Genomic DNA, 25,818 nt, shown 5'->3' with positions numbered 1-25,818 from the left:
ACTATGTTTAGGATTTCTCTGTTAGTGACCCAACAGTAATTTGCTGCTTGAAAAATAAAGGGCCTTATGAAATAACATCTGATGAACTCAGAACAGTGAGAGAGTTGGAATCTGCGGGAAAAGATGGAAGAAGCGCTGATGGGTGAAGAAGCCCCTTCCCCCCACCTCCAATCTTTCCTTGCTGACCATCTCTGTGTTAAAAAAATCTTTCGCTCAGGATTAGGGGACTCATAATCACAATATATCAACAACAAAGGGCAGCAGTGAGGATGATGAATTTAGCAATACTGCATGCCTCTTCCTTCTTCACCAATGGTGGAGCAAGCTCTCCACCAGTGTAAGAGGGAACAAGAGGCAAAGTGCAGTGGTCCATTTTGTTTATTAGGATCTTGCAATATGCACTGGATGACTGTTCACGGCTGGTAGGGAAGGACAAGGCAGGGAAGATCCCCTTCACCAACCGTTTCCACAAGGTTTTCTGTTGGATCGAACCTAGTGTCTCTGTTATACCAAATCAACAATGGACCAGAGTTAACAGATGTTTCTCGTTTTCAGTAAATAATGCTTTTCCAAATGATGTATCTTTATTTTGAAACGTATTACATCAATGCATATTAGCAGAGGCATGTTTTCTGTCTGGTTGTATGCGTACACAACAGTAACTCACAGCAAATTTTAAAGGTCTGATCTTGGATACTGCATTCAATATTAAATTGCAAACAACAGGAACATATCTAAGAAGCATTTGATGTGGTTGCTTTTCTGTACCACATGAGAAATGTAGGTGCTCTTGAGCAACAGTCACATGTGCTCAAGGACACCCTGCGTTTGTGTGTGGGGAGGAGAAAACAACTGATTCCATCCATTATTCCTAAATGGTGGTCAAAGACAATGGGGAGATCTATGTACCAGGAAGAAATTACTATAATGAACGAGATACTTAACTTACAGCTTTAAAAGTAATGCTTGCTATCAGCAATCTCTGCTGTCCCCAAGCATTTTTAATATGAAACTTGTGCCAGATTGTTCCTTCTGTGATATATGTCTACTTAATATTGACAGCTCCTCCTTAGTCAATACTGAAAATCCAATGATGTTAAACGTTTACTTTCTAAGATATATCACAATATAATGGAATACAACTTTATTTACTCTTCCACATAAAGCTTTTCAGGAATTCAATGTAGAAATGAATTTTATAATTAGCCACATCTCTTTAATGAAAAGTTTGAAAATTACTATAATTATATTAAATTAGAAGTCACTAGTTGTTTGAATAAATAATATATTTAGGGAGAAAAACATAAAACAATATTTTTTCTAAACAGTGCAAAATAAACTGATGTCTCAGTATGGTTCAAATACATTCTGTCCTTCAGCTGGTATTTTTAGATGCCTACCCACACTCTCTTTGGATAGCCACAAACATGACTTTCATTTAATTATGCTGCTTCATTAAAAATAATAAGAGTACAAAATTCTGCCAGGTTGGGGATGAAATTGTAAAGAGATTATTGATACACTAGGAGGTGACCATGTTCTGTGCTTGTTTTCTCTAAAATATAGGAAGAGTACTGAGGCTATGAAAAAGTGTTCTGAGTATAAAGTATAATTAACACTTAAACGTGGATAGTTCACTGTCACCTGCAAACTGATACAATCTTATTTTCTGCCTTGTAGTAACAATATGATGAAACTTAGAGATTCATGGGCTCACTCACAGGATATGTTAAGGTCTCAAGAAAACACGCCCTCAAGAAGCAAAAAGTTTATACCGATTAAAAGACTGCTTCATGGAACAGTTCCATAGAGAAGGGCTCTAATTTGCCAGGAATTAGTGCATGAATGTTGGTGATCTTATTCTGTCCCTCCACCTCTTGGTTTAATCAAAATGGTGTGTTTCTGTGCATTTGATATAGAACAATGTGCATTCCTGCACAAGCTTTTTTCCTCCACATTTGCTAAATGCTATGATGGGCCTTAGTGACAGATTCTTTGCAAAATAATAGTTTTAAGAAATGTTAAAGTCTCTTCCTTATGCATTATTATTTTTGTCTTAAATTTCTTCATATACTTCACAAAGTTTTGACTTTCCAAGTGTTACCTTGAGAAATTTGTTATACCAAAAAGTTCATTGTGGTCAAAATCAGGGCTAAGTTGTCCTGCACAACATGTAGTAAACATGAGGTAATGAAGCTGCAGTGGAATCACTATTTGCCATATGTTTATTGTGGGACATAAAAAACCCCCCACATCAGGCCAATCTACTGTTCAGGTGCCCTAAGTTCAGATAAAATCCCTGTAAAAATACTAATAATGTCAACCACTAAGTGATGCATATTTAATGGAGCTTGGAATCTTATTCGATAGTAGACTGCAATTTTAATGCTGTAGTCAGTAACAATCTACTTAAAAAATAGAAACGGTATACATCAAGGATTTGTGAAATGATTTCATGCCAAAGGCTTTTCTGAGGAATTCTGCTTAGCCTTTTCGTATGAAATGTCATGCAGTAGCTGTACAAAATAGATTGGATCCTTTTCCCCATGTTTCTAAGTAAGGAGGTCTTGTTCAGTAGAGCAATGCTCCTAACCTAGATGGACATACCCTAGAAAAGCCTCTTGCTTAGCTGGGCATAAAGCATTAGACATGCCACACTGCTACTGCAATTTGATTGGGCAAGATATTTATTTACTAGCAAAAAAGCCCGTTGTGGGAAAAAATACAATGGGCTCTAGAAAGGAGAGGGCAGGTAGGCGGGCACTGCCTCCTCCTCTATGCCAGATCCCGGCCAGGTGAAGAGCTGATCCTGGTCAGCTAAGGGGGGCAGGCACTGCCTCTTCTCTGCACCTGATCCTGGGTGGGTGAAGGTGGAGGGCAGGCATTGCCACTTCCTCCCCACCCCGATTGCCACCAGGTGAAAGCAAGGGGAAGGAAGGAGGGACGCCTTGCCTTGGCTTCTTGCCATGGGGAGCCCTCTGGAGGCACATCAGGGTAAGAGGTGAGTCGTCTGGAACATGGCTTGCTTTTTATATAATAGGATGTACTTATTTATTTATTTATTTTATTTGACTTATACCCTGCCCTTCCCGCAAGTGGGCTCAGGGTGACTTCCAACAATATTCCAATAACAACACAATAAAAACATTAAAACCACTTAATCCAGATGACATAAAAAATTTGCACCCCCCCTTTTCTCCTCAATGAGCCCTCAAAGCAGCTTACATCATTCTGCTCTCCTCCATTTTATCACCACAACAACCTTGTGAGGTAGGTTAAGCTGAGACTGTGTGACTGGTCCAAGGTCACTCAGTGAGCTTCCATGGCAGAGTGGAGATTTGAACCTGAGTCTTCTGGATCCTAGTCTGACACTTTTTCCACTACACCACACTGGCTCTCATCAGAATCATGATTTTGTAAAGAGACTTACTGGGTTGCAAACTGAAAGAAAGTTTGGTCCTTGGAGTGATAGGTGGAGGGGTGGGCTGAGAAGGTGGTGATGGCGAAACAGAAAAACGTTTTTCACTTCCCATGACATTAATCACTTGGCTCTTTGGTCTTTGTGGTCTCAGAGGACTGATCTGCATTGGATTGAAAAGAAAAAGTTGGACCAATTTGAAGTCAAACTTACACAAAAAGGGCAGTTAGCATGAGGATATATCACTTGCTCTTGCAATGTAGCTGGATACATTAAGGAGGAAACATTTCTTATTGAGCTGTTGACCTTGTGATAAATGTGTTCCTAGATGTACAATGTAACATCAAAGCGATAAGGAAAAAGTTTTCATTTCAGTGTGGTACTCTCAAACAAATATCCTTGGCTTGTCCTTTCCTAAGCATTATTTTGTGCTCTGGAATTTGCAGTTAATTTTTAAAAGTTGCTTTCTAGTTTTCTACAAAAACATAGCATGTGTTTTTTCTTAACCACAGTTATATTCTGTTATAAAACAAAGATGAATTAAAAGACAAATAGCATGAATCTTGTTTTTTAAATAACTGTTTTCTTTTTTACATGGCATCTATTCTTCCCATTCAAATCAGAGGTTATTAATCCAATTTTTAATGGAAGTAAATACCACCAGCACAAATCTAATTATCACCAAAACCATCAATATTTGTTTTCTCTTAAAATTCTGACCCGTACTTTATTCTCCAGAAACTTTTTATTCTCACGGATATTGAAATAATTTAAACCACAAACCTCCTCAAAGTATCCAAGGGGTAAATAGTATGTCCAATAGAACTGTACTTAGCACTCTCTTCACAGTTTTCACATCACCAATATTTTTTCATGTTCAAAATGTAAGGGAAATGTTTAACAAAAATTTCTGAAGTTACCTATTTTGTTTGCTTTTAATATAAAAAGTATAAGGAAGAATGTAAGGGAAATGTTCAGCAAAAATTCCTGAAGTTGCCTATTTCATTTGCTTTTAATAGGCAGTCAAGGCAGATATTAACTTCCAGTTCTTGCCTCCTCTGGGAACAAGTTCCTCAGTTCAGAATCTGCCAAAGCCATTTAGTAGGGGTGTGCAATCTGGTATTCGTATACTAGTCAATTAGCCAGATTTAAGCTGGGCTGATTCCAGATGGCCCTCCCCACCCCAAAACGTCATGCGTCGTTGCACGGAAAACGCGAAATATCGCGTTTTGTTGCACGAGTTTTGCGCGACGTCGTGCAAAACTCGCGTGAGAAAACGCGATATTTCGTGTTTTCCGTGCGACGTTTTGGGGTGGGGAGGGCCATCTGGAATCGGCCCTGATCTGGCAAAATCTGGCTATACTGGTTCAAAATAGAGGGTCTTGGATCAGATCCAGGAAGCTGAATACTAATAGGCTAGATCAAAATGACTTTATTTGGTTTAATTTGGCAAAACACTGCTGCAGGCTGACTTTTTTTTTCTTTCCAGGCATGGGGAGGGAGGCAAGACCATCTCTCTCAGTCTCTGCCCTCATGGCTCCCCATGTTCCAGCTGGCTCCTCTCCCAGCCTCTCTGCCTGCTGCCTGCTGCCAACCTTGTGCTGCTTTCCTGCTGTGGAGCTCAGTGGAGCTTTGAGCCACTTTGAGCTGCTTCCAGCTCGGTTGTTGCTGCTCCACCTTTGCTGCTACTGCCTGCTTTTCTCTGCAAGGTGAAGGCCGTGAATTCCCTCCTATCCTACCCCACTGTCACCCCCTTCAGAACTCCAAAAGTCCTTCAAGCTTCCACCAGCTGCCTTTTATACTCTGTGGCTTGTCCAGAGTTTAAAAGGCAGTTGTTAACTTGCTTCGGTTTGGGATTCTCTGGTTTGACATCGGGATTCTCTGGTTTGATATTGGTTCTTTTGCTGTAGTTTGGTTCTGCTGGGCTTTTTAGATTCAGTTTACATCTGGAACTGGCTCTTGACCAGAAGTTGCCTTTGCTTAAGGTTTCTCTTTGACTGTAAAGCCCTGAAAATGTTTCCCCCATAGGAAACAATGGAGAGTGGCTTGGAGCACTTTGTTCAGGAGCCCAAACATGTAGCTTGGTCCTGAAGAAGTGGGTTTTCTATTCCAGAGGCACACTCCAAGGGTTAGGCAACAAAGTTCCAAGACTCAACAACAAACATCTTCCCACATGATACCAGGGCAGTCCATGACACTGCTGCCAGTCTGAGTAGACAATACTGACCTTCACAAACCAATGATCCAAGTGCTCACTCATGCACAGAGCACAAGGAAGGAAAACAGAATTGCACTTTTCTGTAACTGTTGTTCATCGAGAGGTCTTCTCGATGAGTCCCACACTGGGACTGCGCACATGCAGGCCAGCTACTGAAAAGATTTCTAGAGTTTTCTAGTATACTAGGAGTGCTCCTCCTCCCCTTGGCACTTTCCCACCAAAAACATCACATGATCAGGAGGAGGGGAGCTATTCTTTCAGTTCTCTCCATGCTGCCACTAGAGATCCCCCAGAAACAAAGGTTCCAGAGAGTTCACGGCGGGGCAGGAGGGAGGGATGTGTGCCTGCACAGAAGTCCAGTCGATGAACAACAGTTACAGGTAAGAGCAACCCTGTTTTCATCTTTGTGGCTTCTGTGCAGTCCCACTCTGAGAGAGTAGCAAGCTCACTTACTGAAGGAGGTGGGTGTGAAGCTCTCCAAGTAAGAGATTTTGGAGGACCAACTTCCCAACAGATGCTTACCGTCTCACCGACATTCACCCAGAGGTGCTTATAACGAAGCAACGAGCTTTCTACAAGTGTCCCTGCCAAAGTATAAACTGGAATGTGGCAAGGGAAAACAGTATTCTGGGTCTAAATCTTGCTATGGCCTCAATAGCGGTGCTTACTGACTTAGAGTTGTGAGATGTGGTAGTCAATTAGTGGCACTTTCCACAGAAAATAACTGAGATGATTCCTATAGTGTAGGGAAAAGAGCTGACCAAAGCCGAGGGAGTGGAAATATTGCAGATTCACACCAGAAAATGAAAATAGTTTCAAAGTATCCATGATTTACAAATGCAGCTGCATGGCTTAACCAGACTTAACCCCCTCTCCCCAAACTGGTTTCTAAACCAGAGTTTATTCCATACTTGTAATCCCGGCATGGGTGTGTGAGATGGCAAATTCTATTTAACTATCCACGACACTCCACGAGAGGTGATGTATGCATACAAGACCAGCAGCAAGTCAGCTTCATGTACATTAAGGCTTAATGTCAGCTTGATGTGATATCTGAATGCAGTCTTAAGGTGCAGTGTACAATGATCAAAGACAACGAAAGTTTTGCCATGTTCTGCAGTAGGATGTAGGTCACAAGAACAGGCTTCTTATGGTCCAATGATGTTGATGGGTCCCTAAACACTAAGATCACAATTATCCAATTTAGTTATTAATTTGCAATCTATTGAGGAGGTTACATAGAGAGTAACATCATCTTATCCCACAGGAAAAGAGAAGATGAGGAAAATACTTTTGTTTACTACTTCTCCTTGTAAAGCTATTAAGTCTCACTTTGTTTGCTCCATAAAGAAATTACAAGACTTTTCTGCTAATACATGCCAAAATCCAAAGCCATTTGGATATAATCTATCTTATTTCCAGAAAAAGCAAAACCTAGAAATATCACAACTGTGGTTCGTTTATAAAAACAATATCAAAGACAAGTTAATATACTGATTTACTTGGGGCAGATTATAAATGCAAGATAATGTAAAGCATAAAGTGACAAGTAAAAACAGGGGGCTCTCACTAGGCTTTGAAATGCATATGATTGACATGGATTTAGTTTAGAATGAACTGTGTGCCACACCGCAGGCTAGATAACATGTGGTAGCAAGGCAAGTGTGAGGAAAAGGCAGTGCTGTCGTGAGGTTATTTGAGACCTAGAGCAAAACAGAGCTGGTGGCCACTAATCCTGTAATAGTTGTGCATATAGAGGTATTAGGAAGATATTTGCTGCAACTGCTATCCTGTAGATACCTGTGACATTCATGCAATCATGTTTTGGACAGTAATAATGGCCCTATTAGTTGAGAGAAGGAGAACCTTATTTCCACTGCAGTGATACATTGCACATTTGAATGGAGGGGAAATCTCAAGTTTATAAAACACTGTACAACTATGTACTTCTAGATACTTTAGGTTAATGAGTGATTTTATTGAATCTCTGAGCCAAGGAAAATCATTCCACCGATCCCTGGCTGACAACTAATTTTAAAGAGGGGACATATTTTGAATTAAGCAAGGATTGAAGGGCCAGAAACTTTGGCTCTGTCTGGCTTCACTGCAATGCAAGCCAACAAGGGCAAAGGGATTTTTGACCCATTCCTCCCTAGTCCAAACAGCAAAAAAAGAGCTCTATCTGTATTCACTTCCAGCTGCTCACTTCCATTCGTCTTTATTTGGTTCATGCACAGGAGCAAGCATCTTAGGGGTCATAGGAGGAGGGCTCTATCGAAGCTTCTGTTGCTACTGACTTTGTGAAAGGAGGGGGCTACAGAGCGCTCTGCCTGTATTGCCTCAGGAAAAATACTCGAGGACCACCAGCGAAATAGGTGAATTGATTTCTGTGAAGAATATTGTATCTCTGATTAGTCAAAAAGATTTAAAAGTGGTGCTAGAGATGTGATGCTTTATCGACATGTTCAAGTCATCAAGGAATGAACAGGAATGTGTGATCTACTCAAAAGTAAATAGGCAAGCAGCTGCTTGCTTTCAAAGAGGCAGCAGACTCCCTTCTTGTGTACTTTCTCATTTGCTATTCTAAAGTTAAGTAGATGTGGTGAGATGAAGCCTGCCTTTTTAATTACTTAAATAGAACTATGGTGACAGCAAGCTGGTAGACTTTGGATGTAATGAATGGTGAACTGCCATGGTATATCTCAGCTGTTATATGGCTAGTTGAAGAATAGTGTATAATGGGAGCTAGCAGTTTTGCTTGCGTTGAGAGTCCTTTCTAAGAGTATATGCCTTAGCGAGTATAAGCCAAGACCAAGAACACTGAAAAGAATCTTGCATGGTTATGTAAGACTTTGCAATGTTACAAATCCATTTTCTCTCTTAATTCAGAAAGCCACCTTTTTTTTTTTTTGCACCTTACCATTTCAAATCTCTTGCCATTCTCCTTTGCCTGTTAGGAAAGGAGGATATTCTACCCTTTGGACACATCAGAGTAAAAAATGACCCTGTAACAGTAACAGTTCAATTAACTATGTTTACCAACAAAAATATGGATGCATTTGCTTCATGGCAGAGAGCCACATGGAACCACTCTTGTAGATAAGTTCATCAAATGTCTCAGCACACTATAAGGAAAGCTAAAAATTCAGACTTGCAGGCCTGTAGCGAGGCAGTGGAACTTGTGAACCAAATAAGGAACACATGAAGCTGCGATGTATTGTCGAAGGCTTTCACAGCTGGAGAACGATGGTGGTTGTGGGTTTTCCAGGCTGTATTGCCGTGGTCTTGGCATTGTAGTTCCTGACGTTTCGCCAGCAGCTGTGGCTGGCATCTTCAGAGGTGTAGCACATGAAGCTGCCTTGTACTGAATCAGACCATCAAGGTTAGTATCGGTTAGTTTGACAAGCACCATTTCCCTGGGGTCTCAGTCAGAGGTCTTTCATGTCAACCGCTACCTAATCTTTTCTGCTGGTGATGCTAGGTATCAAGCCTTGGACCTTCTGCATGTAGCTGCTCTATCACTGAGTCAGGGTCCCTATGGCATTGTCTTCCACAAAATCACTGGTACCCTGCACAAAGCAGTTCAAAGCAGCTTATGTGAATGTTATCCTTACAACAACTCTGTGAGGTAGATTTGGCTGACAAATGATGACTGAATTGATGAGCTTCATGGCCGAGTGGGGACTGATCCAAGGTCCCTCTAGGCCAAAACTATGTGTTATACTACGCTAGTTTCACAAGCATAAAAAGATATGAAACACCTCTTACTGTGATTACTGTAGAGTTCTTTTCTATTTCAATATCCAGGTTTTTTTTTTACATATCCTGTATCATTCAAGGGCACTCATGTTAATTATTTCTCTGCAGAGAAAACTTATATTGGTCTAAGAGACTATTCTAGAATGAAAATATGACTTTTTTAGTTTAATGATAATGAAATCCGTAACCATTAATGTTAGTTCTCTTTAGATCAATACAATGTGCCACCTGTTATTCTGATGTTTGGCATATGTGTCTGAATGTTCTGTTAAATACTCAGCACCAGAGATTGTCTGAGCAAAACACTCTGGAATGAACAAATTAAGTACAAGCGGTTGTATCAAGGAAATTTTCTGCTACTTAGAATAAGACAAATGGAATCAACAGAACCATTACTGATAATAGTAAAATACTGAAGTATTTAAATTATCTTTCTGGAGTAGATCAAAAACATACAAGAACCATTTAATTAGGATCAATTTTCTCTTTAGAAAATGTACAATGTCTTTGTTTTTGATCACTCATTTAAATTAGTATGGTAATTTACCAAGTGTATAGCTAGAAAAACTTAATTAACACACATTTTTAATAACTGAATTTCTTTATAACAATTTAGAGCACATTTGAATCCTACCTTCATTTAAAAACTGATCAGAAAAAGCACTGATGAGGATTAATCTATTAATCATTGCCTGCTAAAGAGGGAAGCTGGAGATAGTGACCTATGGGTGGTCAGTCATCCCCTTGTAGAAACTTGGGATCCAGTATAGTGTACTGGTTAGAATACGGATCTAGGATCTGAGAGACCTGGGTTGAATGCCACACTCTTCAATGAGGTTCACTGGGTGAGATTGTGAGACTGGGTCCAGTCTCACAATCTCAGTCTAATCTCAGCCTCACATAGGAAAAGAGAACCAAAAACCCTGCCCTGAGTTCCTAAGAGGTTGGGCAAGATAAGATTTTAGAAAAATAGATAGAAGATTGATAAGTAGACAGAGAGATATGCTATCACCTCTTATAGGCCTTTCTACTGGAAAAAATGCAAAGCAAAGAGACATGCAGCTTCAGAAACAGAATTCTGTGGCTTTCCTTTTTCGTGCAGCATGGAAAAAATGGAGAGGTAGTCTCCCAGCAGATTACGTTAAAAACTGGACATTTTGAAGATCCTGGGGAAATCTATGCCATGTTTGCTCAGACAAGTATGAATATGCAAGCTGGAAAACTGCATGCGGAGTTGCTAGACAAGATGTTGCTGGAGATGTGTGGCTTCAGTTTTAGCTCTTCCTTTATGGTACACCCACTATTCCTCTTAGGGCAGAGAAAATATATGGCTTTTCCAATAAACAGGAATTATGATTGTATGCCATTTTTTTTAAAAAAACCCTCAAATTTAAGAGAAGAGTTAAGGCACTGACAAAGTTAATGATATTCCAAAACAATGGAGCATGTAAAAGCTTCCACCTTTTTCTGTTTCATGTGAGCACTACAGATACTGTTCAGTGGCATTCTGATCTCACAACTTGGGCTCCATGCAGTTAATACTTTTCCCTTTTAGTTTTTTTTCCAAAACTGGCATTGCTGTGACAGTTATTTATTCAAATGGACTTCCTATGCCATTGTAACCAGACTCGTATTTACCATGTATATAGTACTGACTGTAGCTCCAGTGTTGCACCTTCAGCCTGCAGAGGAAGAGGACTGAGGTCAAAAGAGCATGGCAAAGCTCTGCCCCTTATACAGCCTAAATTGTAAGTCAGCACAGATTAAGAAGCAGCCTTCAGTTGCAATTCCTCTGTATTCAGAGCACTTGTAAAAGCCTTAACCATTCTCAAACGGAAGGATATTTACTTATATATTGGATATATGATGGACAGATACTTGTATAAAAATTTACATACAGCTGTTTATAGCAAACTACATTCATTAGGTTGGATCCAGACTAAATTGATAATTTATACTGATTCCCCCTTCCCACTGTAGACCCTGCCCCCATTTCTTCCTTCAGAGTCTCCTATTTCCCAGGCATAGCATTTCATGAAGATCAGTGGGCTGCAATAGGGCAGGGAGGTGGGAAAGTTCTGTTTTGCCACCGGAAAATTTAGACTGGATCCAACTCATTATCTATATATGTAAGTCACATTGCAATCACCAAACTTCAGTTCAAAGGCCAACTAGATTTCCAGGTTATGAGCTTTTGAGAGTCAGAGCTCCCTTCGTCTCTTAAAAGCTCATACCCTGGAAATCTAATTGGTCTTTAAAGTGCTACTGGACTCAAATCTTGCGCTTCTGAAACTAACCTTCAGTTCATTAACTATCTGTATGGGATTGTTTATGGGGGCACAGAATCATGTGGTAAACCAGTTTCCACTTTTGTGATCACATTTGCAGAAAACAAGGAGTGCAGCATGTACTAACCGTGCTGAGTTTCTTTTAACAATTGTTATGCATGGAGAAATTGAGTGGCAAAAAGTAGTCCTTGCTCTTGCATATAAAGTCTATGGTTCAACTGGGGGAAAATGGGTTTGGCATCTCACATCCCAAAGTAACTAAAATAACAGCAGTGCCCTTCCTCCTAAAACCATAATATTATAAGAGATATACTGCAATTGATTTCCTTTCAACAGATCATTTACAAAAGACATTCTTCACCCAAGTATGATCCTTTCAAGTTGCACTTTAGTTCTAAACTCCTTGGAATTACATTACTCACAGCCTGGGTTCACATTAACGTTGCAGCGATGAGGTAAATTATTATAAGTAAAAATTCAACATAAACCATATTAATGATAAAATAAATCAATTGCAAATTAGACATATTTGATCCAGACTAGGGTTTTGAAAAGGTTACTTGAGTGGACAAGGAAAATGTTCATAAAGATTGCTTAAAGATGTATTTGAAATTTTTCCTGGAAAAACTGTGCTTATTAAGACTTGACTTTTGTTATCTAAGGTCTTTATGTCATGTACATAGGAAGTCTGATCATATGGATAACTAGGCAAATATAGTAGACTGTGCTTTGCTTTGCTTTCTGCTAAGGATGTATTTAGGCTGGGTCAAGAGTTCCACTGTTCTGGTAGGCTTGAAAGGTGCATAGGAATCTGAGCAAAGCACCCTCCTCTGCATACTGCACATACCCTTAACATACCTTCAATGTGGGTGTATATAGGTGAACATTTTATCAAGCTCTCCCATCTGATGTGTGGTAAAATTCTCCTTTCCACTTGAACAATATAGACAACTGCTAGATCAAGTGCTTACTTGACCACTATGATAAATTATATACACCTAGCTCCTCCTTGGAGCTAGGTGTATATAACTAGCACCAGTATATAACTAGCACCAGTCAAGAAATGCAAGGAATCAAGAATGCAAGGAATCAAGAATGAGTGTCTTAATAAGTTTTAGACCTGAGGTGAAATTCATTAAGTGGCTTCAACGAATACATGTGCTGGAATTTCTGAAATGTTCCTATGTGAATTCTTACGTGAATGCTTTAGTATTACATCAAGCACAATACAACTGTTTCATTGTCCAGTGAGTTCAGACATATAAATGCTCTTGCTTACAATTAAGTATGGCTCAGTTACAATTACCGTTTCAGAAAGTATCACCGCTTCAGACGGCTGCGGATAAATATCTGTGGACTTAAATTCTTTTTCAAATATCTCTTGGTGCTTGCTGTTTCTCTTTTCTTTCTTCTTCTCCTTCTTATCTTTATCTGGGTCATCCTTGTCCAACTTATCTTGTGATCTAGAATGCATCTTCTTTGGCAGAAGCGGCTCAAGCACAAACCTGAAGGACATGAATATTTACAACTAATATATTAATATCAAAAAATACCATACTTTTGTCCAGGATCGGAGGGGCCTCTGCCAGAGAGAAGCAGCCTGGCTGTTCTGAGGGGATAGAGGGTACAGCTTAGCAGTTAAGAGAGTGACCTGTGATTCAGGAGGCCATTAGCTCAGATTTCCAAACTCTCTAGGTGGCTATTTTCTTTTAGTTCCAATCTCCCATCTGAAATATGGGGATAATAATACTGGCCTACTGCACAGGGAGGACAACTATGAGGATTCATGTCAAGTGCTACAGAAATGCTGAGTATTGTTACTGTTAGAAACACAGATTAATTAAAGGTTAATTTGAATAGGTGCATAAATAAATGGAAACATATTTGTAAAGCCATTAAAAGTTTGTACTTTTAAATGTATGTACATATTATGTGGCAAGGGCTGATACTTTCACATCTGCATCTTTTACAACCTATTTCCTTTTACCTATCAATTGTTGTGTATATAAAGGAGAAGAAGAGACACAGATCTCCAGACTGGACAAAAACTGCTAATGGATTACGTGGGTTTAGTTTTTATTTCACAGGCTGCTTTCCAGACTTATGATCCCTCTGGCTTTAGAGCATCTTACATTGTCCATCTAAGCAGAGTTACACCTTTCTAAGCCCACTGAAGTCAATGTTATAAACTGTGCTTGTAACTGTTAGAACATGAGTCCTCTGGAGCAGCAATAAGCAAGCAATGAAGGCCTTGATCCCTGACTGCAAAAGTCAGAAAAGACATAATTATGAAACAATCATTTAAAATTAACATTGTAACTAGCACCAGTCAAGAAATGCAAGGAATCAAGAATGAGTGTCTTAATAAGTTTTAGACCTGAGGTGAAATTCATTAAGTGGCTTCAACGAATCCTTAACTTTGATACATTTAATCAAGGAAAGAGGGTGGCAAATTAGTAAGAATCCCAAGGCTAAGGATTTTAATTGCCATGATCTAGACACAAGAACCTGTGTGCAAATTTTTAAATACGGAACAAAGGAAACCTCTTAAAGACCACACATGTTGTAAGATCTTGTGTATGTGTATGTATAGTCATCTCTCAATGCCCAAAATATTAACAGGAGAATCTCAGTACCAACCAGATGTGAAAGCCGGGGACAGTCGACCTCCTCAGCATGCACAATGAGCAGCAGCATGCCAGACTATTTTGCTTGACATGCAAAGCCAGCTGTTTGCTCAAGGGGCCCAAGTCCTGAGGTGCTGGAAGTACTGCTAGGAGTCTGCTGGCTCACAGCCTATCTGACCCAGTGTAATCCTTCTCTCTCCAATCCTTTTTTGTTTTCTAGCGCTATAGATTTTTGGTACTTGCAAGAAAAAAGGTTGTCTATCCTGGCTAAAGTATTTATTTAGTTAGTTATTTTCATTTATTTTATTGCATGTATATCATAGCTTTCTTCTCTTATGGAACCTATACAAGGTGTGCATAGGGTTCCTTAGGAAGAGCCTAATCCAGACACTGGGCAGATCCAGACCTACTGATCTTCAGCAAGGCTCCTCCATGGTGTAGTTTTCCAACCACGCCCTGGAATGTGAAGTCTGCATACCTACCCATCAGAGCCAGGTCTAGACGGTGTGCTGTCAGATGAAACTGAGGAAACAGATGCAATAGACAGTGGCCTTGAGGAAGAAGGCATTGTGAATGATCTAACCATAGATCTTGGACGACTGCCTCGTCTATCATCCACACTGGAGGGCTACAAAAAGGAGAAAATATTATTTTACTGTTCCCAGACCACACTGAAGATGTAACTGTCAGATGTTGTCTACAATGGCTTTGAGTCCAAATAAAAATCTACCATTATTTAAGTGTCATTCATATGCATTAGCTAAAGAATACTCTGTCTTATCATCCTGTTGTAAAGAAAGGTATTTCAAATCACATTTACATTCATTGAGGCCACAGCAATCTCTCTCCCTCATGCATATTTATATCACTTACGTAATCTATATACTTCAAATAAAAAATGCTGCAGAAACACAGATATAGTGTGTTAGTTTCACAGAGAAACATTTAATCTGCACAAATATATTTTATGTGGTAGTTTAAATGAAGAAAGAGTTTATAATTTTGAATATTTATTGAAGGTTTGTTAGCCATTAATAACTAATATATGCATAAAATAATTGAACTCTTCCAGCAAAAACAGGAATACCATGCTATTTGATGACAGGTAGATTCTTCTACCATGTCAGCTTCTAGGGGGCTGGTGCAGAACAAGTCAGACAGAAATGATAAGACTCCATCAATTCTGACAGGTATTAGCTGCAGATTAGAGCAATTGTGGGAGGGTAACATCTGGGCATAAGCTTGACAGTCAATTTTTATACAACGTTAATATATGCGACTGAAACAAATGACAGGTAAACAGACTTTATGTCAATCTCTTCTTGTGGGGAGCACATTCTGTTCTAGAGCAGAAATGTCCAACTGCTGATCCCCAGCGAGAAACTTTGTCACTTTTAGCCCCACCAAAAATATTTTTGAGTTTTAAAAAATAAGATTCTAGTTTCATTTCTTTTTTGGATTTTGTATATAATATTTATTTATTAAAAAAAATTAATATGCTGCCTCTCCAGAGAACTTTATTATGACCATTCCCAGCACCTTGGCCACTGCATGGAGAATGAAGAGGTTCTAGAAAGTTATATGTGCATGTTCTGAAGTTGCTGGTAGAGGAAAGTGCCATCAAGTCATAGCTGACCCTGCTGGTTTTCAAGGCGAGAGACATTCAGAGGTGGTTTGCCATTGCCTGCTTCTGCATAGCAACCCTGGTCTTCCTTGGAGTCTCCCATCCAATTACTAACCAAGACCCTGCCTAGCTTCCGAGATCTGACAAGATCAGGTTTGCCTGTGCTAGCCAGGTCAGGGTGATCGGAAGTTACTCATGCGTATTTGATACGTGTATCAAATATGAAATGTAAAGATAAGGATAATGTATACAGAATTGGAGCAATATTGTACTGTACATTTTAGAAGCTGATGACAAAGTGTGTGTCCCTCTCTTACTTCAATACATGAAACTCTCTTAGTATAAATATAAAAACAGATTGTAAAAATCAAGTTAAGTGGTTTATGTTTTTTCTTCAAAGTATGGATCTTGAGCTCAACGGCAGCAGTGGTAGCCTCCTAAAAATGTTCCTCTTTCCCTTTTCCTTCCAAAGTCTCTTCCCTTTTTGGCTTCCCCCCTCCCCAAACCCTTTCCTGTTTCTCTCTCCCCCTCAATCACCCTTCCCTGTTCCTTTCCCCCCTTCCCAACCACCCTTCCCTTTTCCTTAGCTGCTGCTTTTTGGCGGCTGGGTGTACAGGGGCTTGCAGCTGCTGTGTGCAGATGAGCGGTGGTGTGTGAGCATGAGGTGACAGTTCGGTATGGGCTTGCCGCTGTGGGGTTTGAGCCAGCTGTCGCTTGTGGCTGTGGTATCTGGGCCAGGGAGGGGCAAGGCCTGCTCCCAGATCAGGTGGTGGTGGCATATCCCTTCCAAACCAACCATTTTTTAATTTGGCTGGGTCATTTGGAGCACACAGCCACTGAACAGTTCCTGTGGGACGTCCAGTCACTCACAGGAAGATGGACTAAGGAATTTGGACATTAGCAAAAAGAGAGCCTATATCTTCAACATAGAGTAAGAGAAAATTTGAAAATGATACTTATATTTGTCATGGAGAAAACTGGAAGCCTTCTTTTAGTTTATATAGTTTTTTCTTTCTTTTGTCTGTATGTTACGTTGTTTTTATTTAGTGGTGGATCTTTTGTTTGGTTAGTTTTTGTGTAACTATCTTTTTAATGCTTTATTATATAAAAAATTAATTAAAAAAAGAAGACGGAGGCAGCAGTGGCTGCCCCGTGGCAATGTGAAGTTCCCCCCTCCTGTCAGCCCACCTGGACAACGTGCCTGCCTGTCTTCCTCAGGCTTATGTACACTCATGCACAAACATGTGATAAGTTGAATTCAAAACTCCAATGTTTTTTGGGCAGGATTCAGATTTTTCTGCAACCCTGGGGATCCCTCAAGGTTGTAGAAACATCTGTTTTGTTCCCAAGTGGCGCTGATCAGGAGGCTTAAGCATGTTGGAGCGAGCTGAGAATTAGATATATAAGGATATATCACAACAGTTTGGGTCTAGGGACATCTGAGAAGCATACTAGACTGATCTGGTTCAACATACCATACTTCTCCAAAGCACGGTTCATTCATAATCATGACAATAACTTCAATGCAAATGCCTCAGTAGTGCATAGGGCAATTCTCAGACTACCAGTCATTGTGCTGAAGTGTAGTGTATGCATGAAAGTGCAGCCTGAAGTCATCAGGTCTCAGAGGCTAAGTAGGTCTTGCACTGGTTGCTATTTGAGAGGGAGACCAACAAGGAAGTCCAGGGGTCATTATGCAGAGGAAGGCAGTAGCAAACCACTTCTGTCTCTTGCCTTGGAAACCCCGGCAGGGTCACCATAATTCAGCAGCAGCTTGATGGCAGTTTACAAACGATGCTAAGATTTCCATTAGTAAAATTATAAAATAGCAGTCAATGCAGTGCACTTGCTAGAACTTCAAGTTATAAGGAATGCCATTTTTTGATTGTATACATATATTTTTAATCAGAGGAAGTGGGGGCATTATTGCTACTTAAGAGATTTCTGATTGCTTGTTTGGACATGCATTTTACAAAGCTGTGTGATAACAAATCTTTAAAATGACAGTGGGTTTTCATTATTTTGCTTCACTTCATGTTCATACATGATTTGTGTAGTTAATAAAGCTTGAAAAATCTTTTACTCCATATGGTACCAAATATACAACATATGTCACTATGACAAACCAGAGAGAACAATACTGAATTTATACATACAAGATTTACAGTTATAAATCTGAAGGATTTCTTAATGTATGTAAATTTGTTCATGCTAAACCGTGAAAAAAGGAATAAATTATGCCTAAGTACTTCCACGCTTTTTTAAAAAAAGCACTTATTAGTTCTACAGAACACGCCCAACACTGATGGAAGTTTAGGCTGACTGTTAACACCCAAAGAATAGTATCAACAGTGATATCCAAGTAGGCCCTATAGAGATTCAACCGTGCTCCTTGGAGACTACAGTTTACAAATTGAGGACCATCTTTAAGAGTTACTCTTCCTTTCCATTCTCCCTACTGAACAACCTCTACCCCAGTTATGCCAGGATATCAAGCCCTGCCCTCCACCTTCTGAAGTAAGACAGCTTGTGCCTGGAGGCAGAGCTTTTTCAGTGCTGGCACCTCAGCTGTGGAATGTCATCCCCAAAGATGTTTGTCAAGTGCCTAGTTTTCTGTACTTTCTTATTTGTTAAAGTTTTTGTTACATTTGGATGTGGCATTTATGAAACCGCCAATATTTCATGGGTCCTCTTAAGAGGCAAACTATGGTATTTCCCATTACTATGTATTGATGTGAAAGTTGGATGGTGAATAAAACTGACAGGAAGAAAATTGATTCATTTGAAATGTGGTGCTGAAGGAGAGTTTTGGGGATACTATGGACATCCAAAAAGACAAATAAGTGAGTATTAGATCAAATCAAGCCTGAATTCTCCCTAGAAGCTAAAATGACAAAACTGAGGCTATTGTACTTTAGGCACATCATGAGATGTCAAGATTCTCAGGAAAAATCAATAATGACAGGAAAAGTGGAAGGCAGTAGGAAAAGAGGAAGACCTAAAATGAGATGGCTTGACTCAATAAAAGAAGCTACGTCCTCCACTTTGCAAGATGTGAGCAACTCTGTTAATGATAGGACATTATGGAGGTCTTTCATTCATAGGGTCGCCATAGGTTGGAGGTGACTTGTTGGCACATAACATGCACACTTTACTTCTTACTACTTTTACAACTTGAGTCATAAACAGCAGATCCTCAGCACCCACACTTAAGAGGCTTAGCAGAATGGTCAAGACACAAGATCATACTTAATGGCAACAAGCGACTGATCACTTGCAGCTGTATAAACCTGATTTTTTTAAAAAAAGAAATAAATTAAAGCAACCATACAGCTCGATCCCAGCTTTACAAGAAAAATACTGTAATATTCTTTGACATGTCCACCTGACTTCAAAGGGTGGCTGCTTCAAAAATCTATCAGATATCACTTGAGGATTTCATCTTGTATTAAAACTTTAAATTGCACACAATCTTAAAGCAAATAGAGAACACTGTAAGGAGAAAATTCTAATGAACTTATTGGCTATTATCTGAGGTTAATGTAGTTGGTGCAAAAATAATAATTAAAAGACATTATTATATACCAGACTGATGTTCTCCTGGGACATTTCAATTCAAGATGCTTTTCTGCTAACCTCAACCTTATCATATTTCAACAGAAAGACTTCAAAGAGACGTTCCAGCATGAAACTGATAAACTAGAATGTATTAATAAATGAAATTCTGTTGACTTCAGATTCAGATGAGAGTCTGGGTTTATCTTAAAATAGTTTTAGTCTTTTCTGTGAGACAGAACACAGAGAACAATAAAGGAAGATACTCAAGTATGCCCAAGGATTCTGTTCTCTCTCCATGCTGTTTAGTATTTAATATAAGGCCACTCAGTGAGACCACCCAGAGCTTTGGGGTTTGGTGTCATTAATATTTGATTACAGCCAACCATATTGTCCAGAGCTGTGACCCCTCCCTCTGCACTCACAGGCATCCTATGAGGTGGTGTGGATGTGGTCACCATGGTGGAGCTGTCCCCAGTGTAGGAGCAGCAGCCTGGCTGAGGTATAACACTGCAGGGGCAGCTGAGCCTCCTTACTTCCCAGCAACTGGCCAATCTACTCACTGCCAGTGGCAACAGTGGGAACTGAGTCAAGCTGTGGAGCAATGGGGCTCAGTCCAGCCTGGCAACAGCTGATGCAGCAGTTGGTGGTGGCGTCTGGCCTGGCCTGGCTGCAGCTGCAGTGGGTAGGGCAATGCCCTCCTAGTGGAGGGAGGACCACCAGAGCCTGGGAGTAGCTGGACCCCTTGAATGACAGTCAATAGGCCTCCTGCTGCCTCAAGGGACTAGGGAACGGCCCAGGGGAACCCTCGACAGGCTCTACTGGCCTATTGGGAGGGGGAGGAGGAAGGGCCCCCAGGGATGGCCTCAAAAAGGAAAGCTGAAGGGAGTCAGAGAGGAAGGGCCAGAATGCTCTTAAGGCTTGCCTGAGAGGTCTGGTAAAGGCAGTGAAAGTGGGACAAGGCAGCTGTAATTCCCCTCTTCCATCTTCTCAGAGGCTTCTTCATTGGCTGGACACTGGACGTTGCATCTCTGGAGGAGTCTGCACCCCTGGACTCCATCACTGAGGAGGAGAAGCCTGACACATATATACCTTTGACCATGGCCCCCACAGAGCAGCTGATTGGGCTCTGGAGCGTTGCTTAGATGCTGTGGTAAAAAGCGGCAAAAGGAGGACAAGCTAAAGATTAACCAGATAAGGTGATGTTGGTTGGAAAAGCTTTTGTTCTGAGAAGACTGACTTTACCATTATAAGATGATGTCCCCATTTCTTTGGTAGATTCAATTAAGAGTCTAGGAGTTCCTGTTATAGCCATATTCTTTAATAATAAAACCTTGTTAGAAATGACACATTTGGTGAACTACTTACCAAAGTCCTGATACCATATTGCTTCTCAACTTTTTCTTTCAGTTGCTTAAAACAGGCTTCCATTCTTTCATGAAATGGCCTAAGTGCTTCTGTTACTTTATCACCATGAATTCGGATACCTTCAGTCAGGAATGGAATCTGAAACAGGTCATCATATGTTAGTCATGATGAATGCTCTGATTTTCAGTCAAACGAAGGAAAAGGAGATTTTACTTAAACAGTAAACAAAACATTGCCTGAAATTATTTCACAGGCACATGCATCACATTTTTTTCTTTAGTAGTTCTTTGAGTAGAAATGAAACCGTGCATGTTTGGGGACAGCAGTTCTGGCTTTGTTATTCCAGAAAATCTCATAATTACCATAGGTGAAGTTGTTAGCTTTAAAAAACAAAACAAATAGAGCCATTGTGTTCTGAGATACACAGCTAAATTCATCAGGATGAATAAATATTCCATTTACATTATGCTGAAAAGAATATCCAAGCACACTATGAGTTGAATTAGCATGGTGATGAATGTTGACTCTCAAGGTAGACTATTAATGTCAAGCCCAACAGATTTCAAGAGAATAAACAGCAAAGAAACAAAGCCTGCCTCTGGTTAACAAATGCTATTTATGACCCTTTGTACCATGCTGGAGGAGAAAAACTCTGCTGGAATTTGTGCACATCAGTATTTGTTAAGTAAATGTAGAGACTTACATGCTAAGTACCAAACCCACATTTTCTAATCAGGAGTTGTTTTTAAGGGGTTTGCCAGTGAGAGATAGGGAAAGAAGAATTAATTCTCTTTTATAATTGAAAGTAATCATTTATGTGCAAAACTGCTGTCACAAAATAACCATGCCAAGATACGATTATACAATTAGTGTGGAGGTGTAGCTGACCTTTACATTGTTTTAACAAAGCTATTTCATCCCCAGAGCTACAGATCTCTTCTTAGATTCCTTGATGAACCTGTAAGAGTTGGGAGGGATGCCTTTCTTGGTCTACATGATTTCTAGTTTTGTATTCTTCACAGCAATCAAGCTAAGAGGTTGCTTCTTAATAGTTCATAATTAAATCATGATACTGATTAAAAACCGGGTTTTTTTCTAGCATCATGAGCATCCATCTCAATGAGCATATTTACAAGTGTAAAAGATAATAATAAGTACACAGTCAACAGCAAGTGAACAAAACCAAGGAATCTTGTCAAGATTAAACCCTGAACAAAAATATGTTTTGTTGACATTTAGTGGTACACAGCTGCTGCTTCTCTTGGCACTGCAAAAGGAAATGATGGAACTACGGCCACAGTTATTTATAACTACATAGATTAGTCCTTGGTGTTTAAAAAAATAAACATTAAAATTGCCACTTCCTTGCTGCTTTGACTAGATCTAATGAAGCTCCTTTAATCACCAATGAGCAACTCTTAGCTCTCTTCCATATGGCAAATAAATGGAAGGTGCCACAATGAATGGTTGTTTTGCCCGATTTGGGAGATGAGTATGCTACAAGTAAGGCTAAATATGGTTCTGAAGCAGAATTACTGTTTTTTAAAAACTTATTACAGGTAAATGAATGACACAGTATGAAAGAACTGAAGCAGTCCATTCTATCCTAGTGGTCAAACTGTCCCTAAAGCAAGAGTTCTATATTACATGTATATCCCTGCCTTTCTTTCATCATGGAAATCAAGGTTGCATTCCTAGGAAGATTTACATGCAGACACTGTTTACTTAGCTTCAAGCAAGGCATCAAAAATAAAGTTTACAGCCAGGTGGTCAGTGCAGAGCAAATAAAAGAACACCCTTCCCACCCTACTAGTTTTCCAGGTTCTACCACAATACAATGAATTAAATTAATATCTGCACTATCATATTATACCAGTATAATTTAGAGTGAAACCTCATTATTGTAAGGACTACTTTCCTACCTATCTTTTATCCTGCCTGTCAGGGCTTGCCGCGACTGCCGCTGGGCGTGGCACTGGGCGGTCTGCTCCTGACATCACAGGGGGGCCAGGGATTCTGCAGGACCCTGCTCTGTGGAAGGAGGGGCAGTATACCTCACCCAGACTCCCTCTCAGTCCACTCGCTGGCCTGCTCAACCTGGCCTGCTTACCCTCTGCATCCTCCTTCATCTCCTCCTTCCAGAACTCGCCTCCACCCTCGCATCCTACTGCTCTCACTCCACATCATTACTCCTCACTCACACCCACCACCTCAGAGCTCTTCCTAGCCACCTTATATAGGGCTTCCTTTCCCCGCCCCGCCCTCCTTCTAGGCTTGTGCCATCTCCTGACTTGGCCCAGCTGTGCCTTCCCTCAGGTGTTTCCCTCCTACCACTAATCCCTTCTTGGCTTCCTTGCCTTGCTGGCAGGGTGGGATTGAATGCGAGCCATCCCCGGCTGAGGTCTCCTTGGCCTTGCTCATGAGGAGCTGCCCCAGCTGGCTTTGGTGCTGCTGAGCCTGCCTGGCCTTGCTCACGAGGAGCCGCCCCAGCCAGCTTCTGTGCTGCTGAGCCCGCCTGGCCTTGCTCACGAGGAGCTGCCCTGGCCAGCTTCTGTGCTGCCTGTTCGTTGATGCTGGGCAGGGCTACCCATCTCCTCCCCCAGAATGCCTGTGGCAGCTCCACCTGGAGGGGCTTGGCTCCTAGCACCTCCTGAGCCAGGCTGCTGTCCTCTAGCCAGGGTGTGGCTCTGGGCTGTAGTGGCTGCTTCTCCTCCTTGGAAGGTAAGGGCTCTGTTTGGGCTGTTGCTGTGTCCCTATTCCCCCTGCCTTGGTCCTTTTCCTCTAGCCTGCTTAGCCCCCTCTCTTCCCCCTGGGGGGTGGGACTAGCTGGCTTCTCCCTGCTCCCTCCAGCCTTCTGGGGCTTTGGCCTTTCGCCCCTTCCCCCTGGAGTAGGCAGGTTTTGGCTCTGTTTGCCAGACAGAGCGGTTGAACTGCTGTCTCCCGGCTGCCCCCTGCCGCTGCCTGTCAGCAAGTCCGGGGGCTGGGCTGCTGATCCCGGACACTGCCCTTGCTCCAAGAACCTCAGGGTGGCATACCTGGCTCTCTCCTCCCCATGTTTACTTATGGTGATCTGTAAATTTATTTATTCAATGTTTTTGTAAAATAAAACAGGTGCCAGTACTCACCTACTAGTGCATCCAGTCATGCCCCCAGCTGTCAGTGAGCTCCTCTCGATCCCTGATCCATCTGCCACCCAATATACTATCCCTTCACAGCTTCTCTCCTGAGGCTGGGGTCTACTGGGGGCTGGATCAATTGCACAGGAGCTGCTTGGGAAGTTCTTTCCCAGGCCCTTCATCCCCTTGTCACATCCACTAATTATATCAGCAGGTGCAACAGGATAGTAGATGGGCTACCGTGGGCAGGAATAGCCTTCATGCCCACCTGCCGTCTTCTCCACCAGCCTTTGGACCTGACCTCTGCCAACCAAAAAAATTCTGGCATGCCTTACCAGTGCATACAAGCACAAAAAAGCTCTGTATTTATTTATTTAGAAAATGGTTGTGTGCTCATAGCACCATAAAGAAATCTGTTGATGTGGTTTAGAAGTTAAAGAAAGACTTGGGTTGTGCTCAGACTATATACTCCTTAATACTTGGTTGGGGTATCCCTCAACCCTCTGCAAGGGTGATGGACCACCCCTCAGAGCCTTATTAATCCAACTGGGTTCCAGAATGCTCTGGGGCAGGTGTCCTCAGCATGGTGCCTATGGCACCCATCAAGCATATTTCGAAAGTGGGTAGAGCCAGCGGAGGCTTTTGCCCAGCAGAACTCTTATTCGCTGTTGTCAATCTGATTGGCTGTGTAAATTTTCTAAAAGTTGCTTCAGCAGCAGCTGCTACCACAGCACAAGAATCTTTACCGCATGATTGAAGGTAAGCTGTGAGCATACAGTAAAATATTTTTTTAAAATGTGTTCATTTTAAAAGATCTTCTGTCTAAAATGCCGAAGAGGTACTATTAGAGTAAGGCATACAATGTGAAGAGAAACAATAGAGAAAAGATGGCAACTTGAGAAAACACTCTGAAACTATGAGCCAAGCAACAAGTGATGCCTGACATGAGGAGAACTCGTGTCAGTTTCCCGCAAGTTTGGACGGGAAGTAGAGGCATCCTGTCTGGCTTGTAACTTGGCTCTAGGAGTTGATCTGGGTAGGGCTGATGGAAGTTGTTGTTCACTGATCGCTTCTCTGCTCGCCACTCACCCCGATGGCCCTCCTGCAGCTTGAGGGTTGTGTTGGAATGGGCTGCGTTGCACGCAGGCAAGATGGAACTCCCCCCGCCTGAGAGAGGACCCCACCACGCAGCCCTCCCAGCTCCTCACTCAGGCAACAAGGTGCTGGAGCACGAACAGAGCCACTTATCACAGGGACAGTCCACCCCCCAACACACAGCCATGGCCTCCTCCTGACACTATCGGGAGTGGGATGCCTCGGCCTGCAGCTCCATCAAGCGGTGTGCACACTGGCCCTGTGGCCCTTTGGCGGGGGACAAGCCACACTGCACAGCCCAGGCCACGGCCCGACCATGCATGGATCCTGGAGAGGGTGGGGTGGGGCACAGCTCAGCTGATTGTGGGCCATGGCCTGGGCTGGGTGGCACGGGCTCATCTGGTGGTCACCTCATGCTGTCAGGCCCAGAGAAGCTGGGTGCGCAGCTAGGACCATGCTTCCTCAGCGGCCGCCTCCAAGGTGCGGCAGTCAGACGAGGCAGCCCAACTGATTGTGCCCAGCCTGCTGCTGGGCCACGGGAGAATGGAGCAACTGCCAGGCAAGCACACCAAGCCCAGAGCACAGCTCGTCTCCCACCAAAGGGCCATGGGCTGAGGTGGACAGTCCCTCCGGTGTGGCTCTGCCCGTGCTCCAGCACTCAGACGCCTGTGTTGGGAGTAGGGCTGTGCATGGGGAGGAGATTTGGGTTTCCCGCTTCGGGTTTACCTGAAGCAAGAAAAAAATCCAGAA

General features: G+C 41.7%; 1 protein-coding gene across 1 annotated transcript in view; it reads right to left on the bottom strand.

The window, feature by feature from the left end:
* The window catches only part of DOCK1 (dedicator of cytokinesis 1), a 602,286-nt gene that overhangs the window by 14,157 nt on the left and 562,311 nt on the right, over nt 1-25,818 (bottom strand). Inside the window, exons 47-50 of the mRNA XM_054984271.1 lie at nt 20,858-20,995; nt 14,793-14,938; nt 12,990-13,188; nt 3,431-3,581 (exon numbers count right to left, since the gene is read on the bottom strand). Of these exons, the coding sequence (XP_054840246.1) occupies nt 3,431-3,581; nt 12,990-13,188; nt 14,793-14,938; nt 20,858-20,995 (634 nt within the window). The remainder of the gene's footprint in view (nt 1-3,430; nt 3,582-12,989; nt 13,189-14,792; nt 14,939-20,857; nt 20,996-25,818) is intronic.

Source organism: Eublepharis macularius, chromosome 6, assembly GCF_028583425.1.
Source record: "Eublepharis macularius isolate TG4126 chromosome 6, MPM_Emac_v1.0, whole genome shotgun sequence".
In the NCBI taxonomy this organism is placed as follows: domain Eukaryota; kingdom Metazoa; phylum Chordata; class Lepidosauria; order Squamata; family Eublepharidae; genus Eublepharis; species Eublepharis macularius.
The sequence above is the reverse complement of the archived record's forward strand: the minus strand, read 5'-3'. Positions and strand labels throughout refer to the sequence as shown.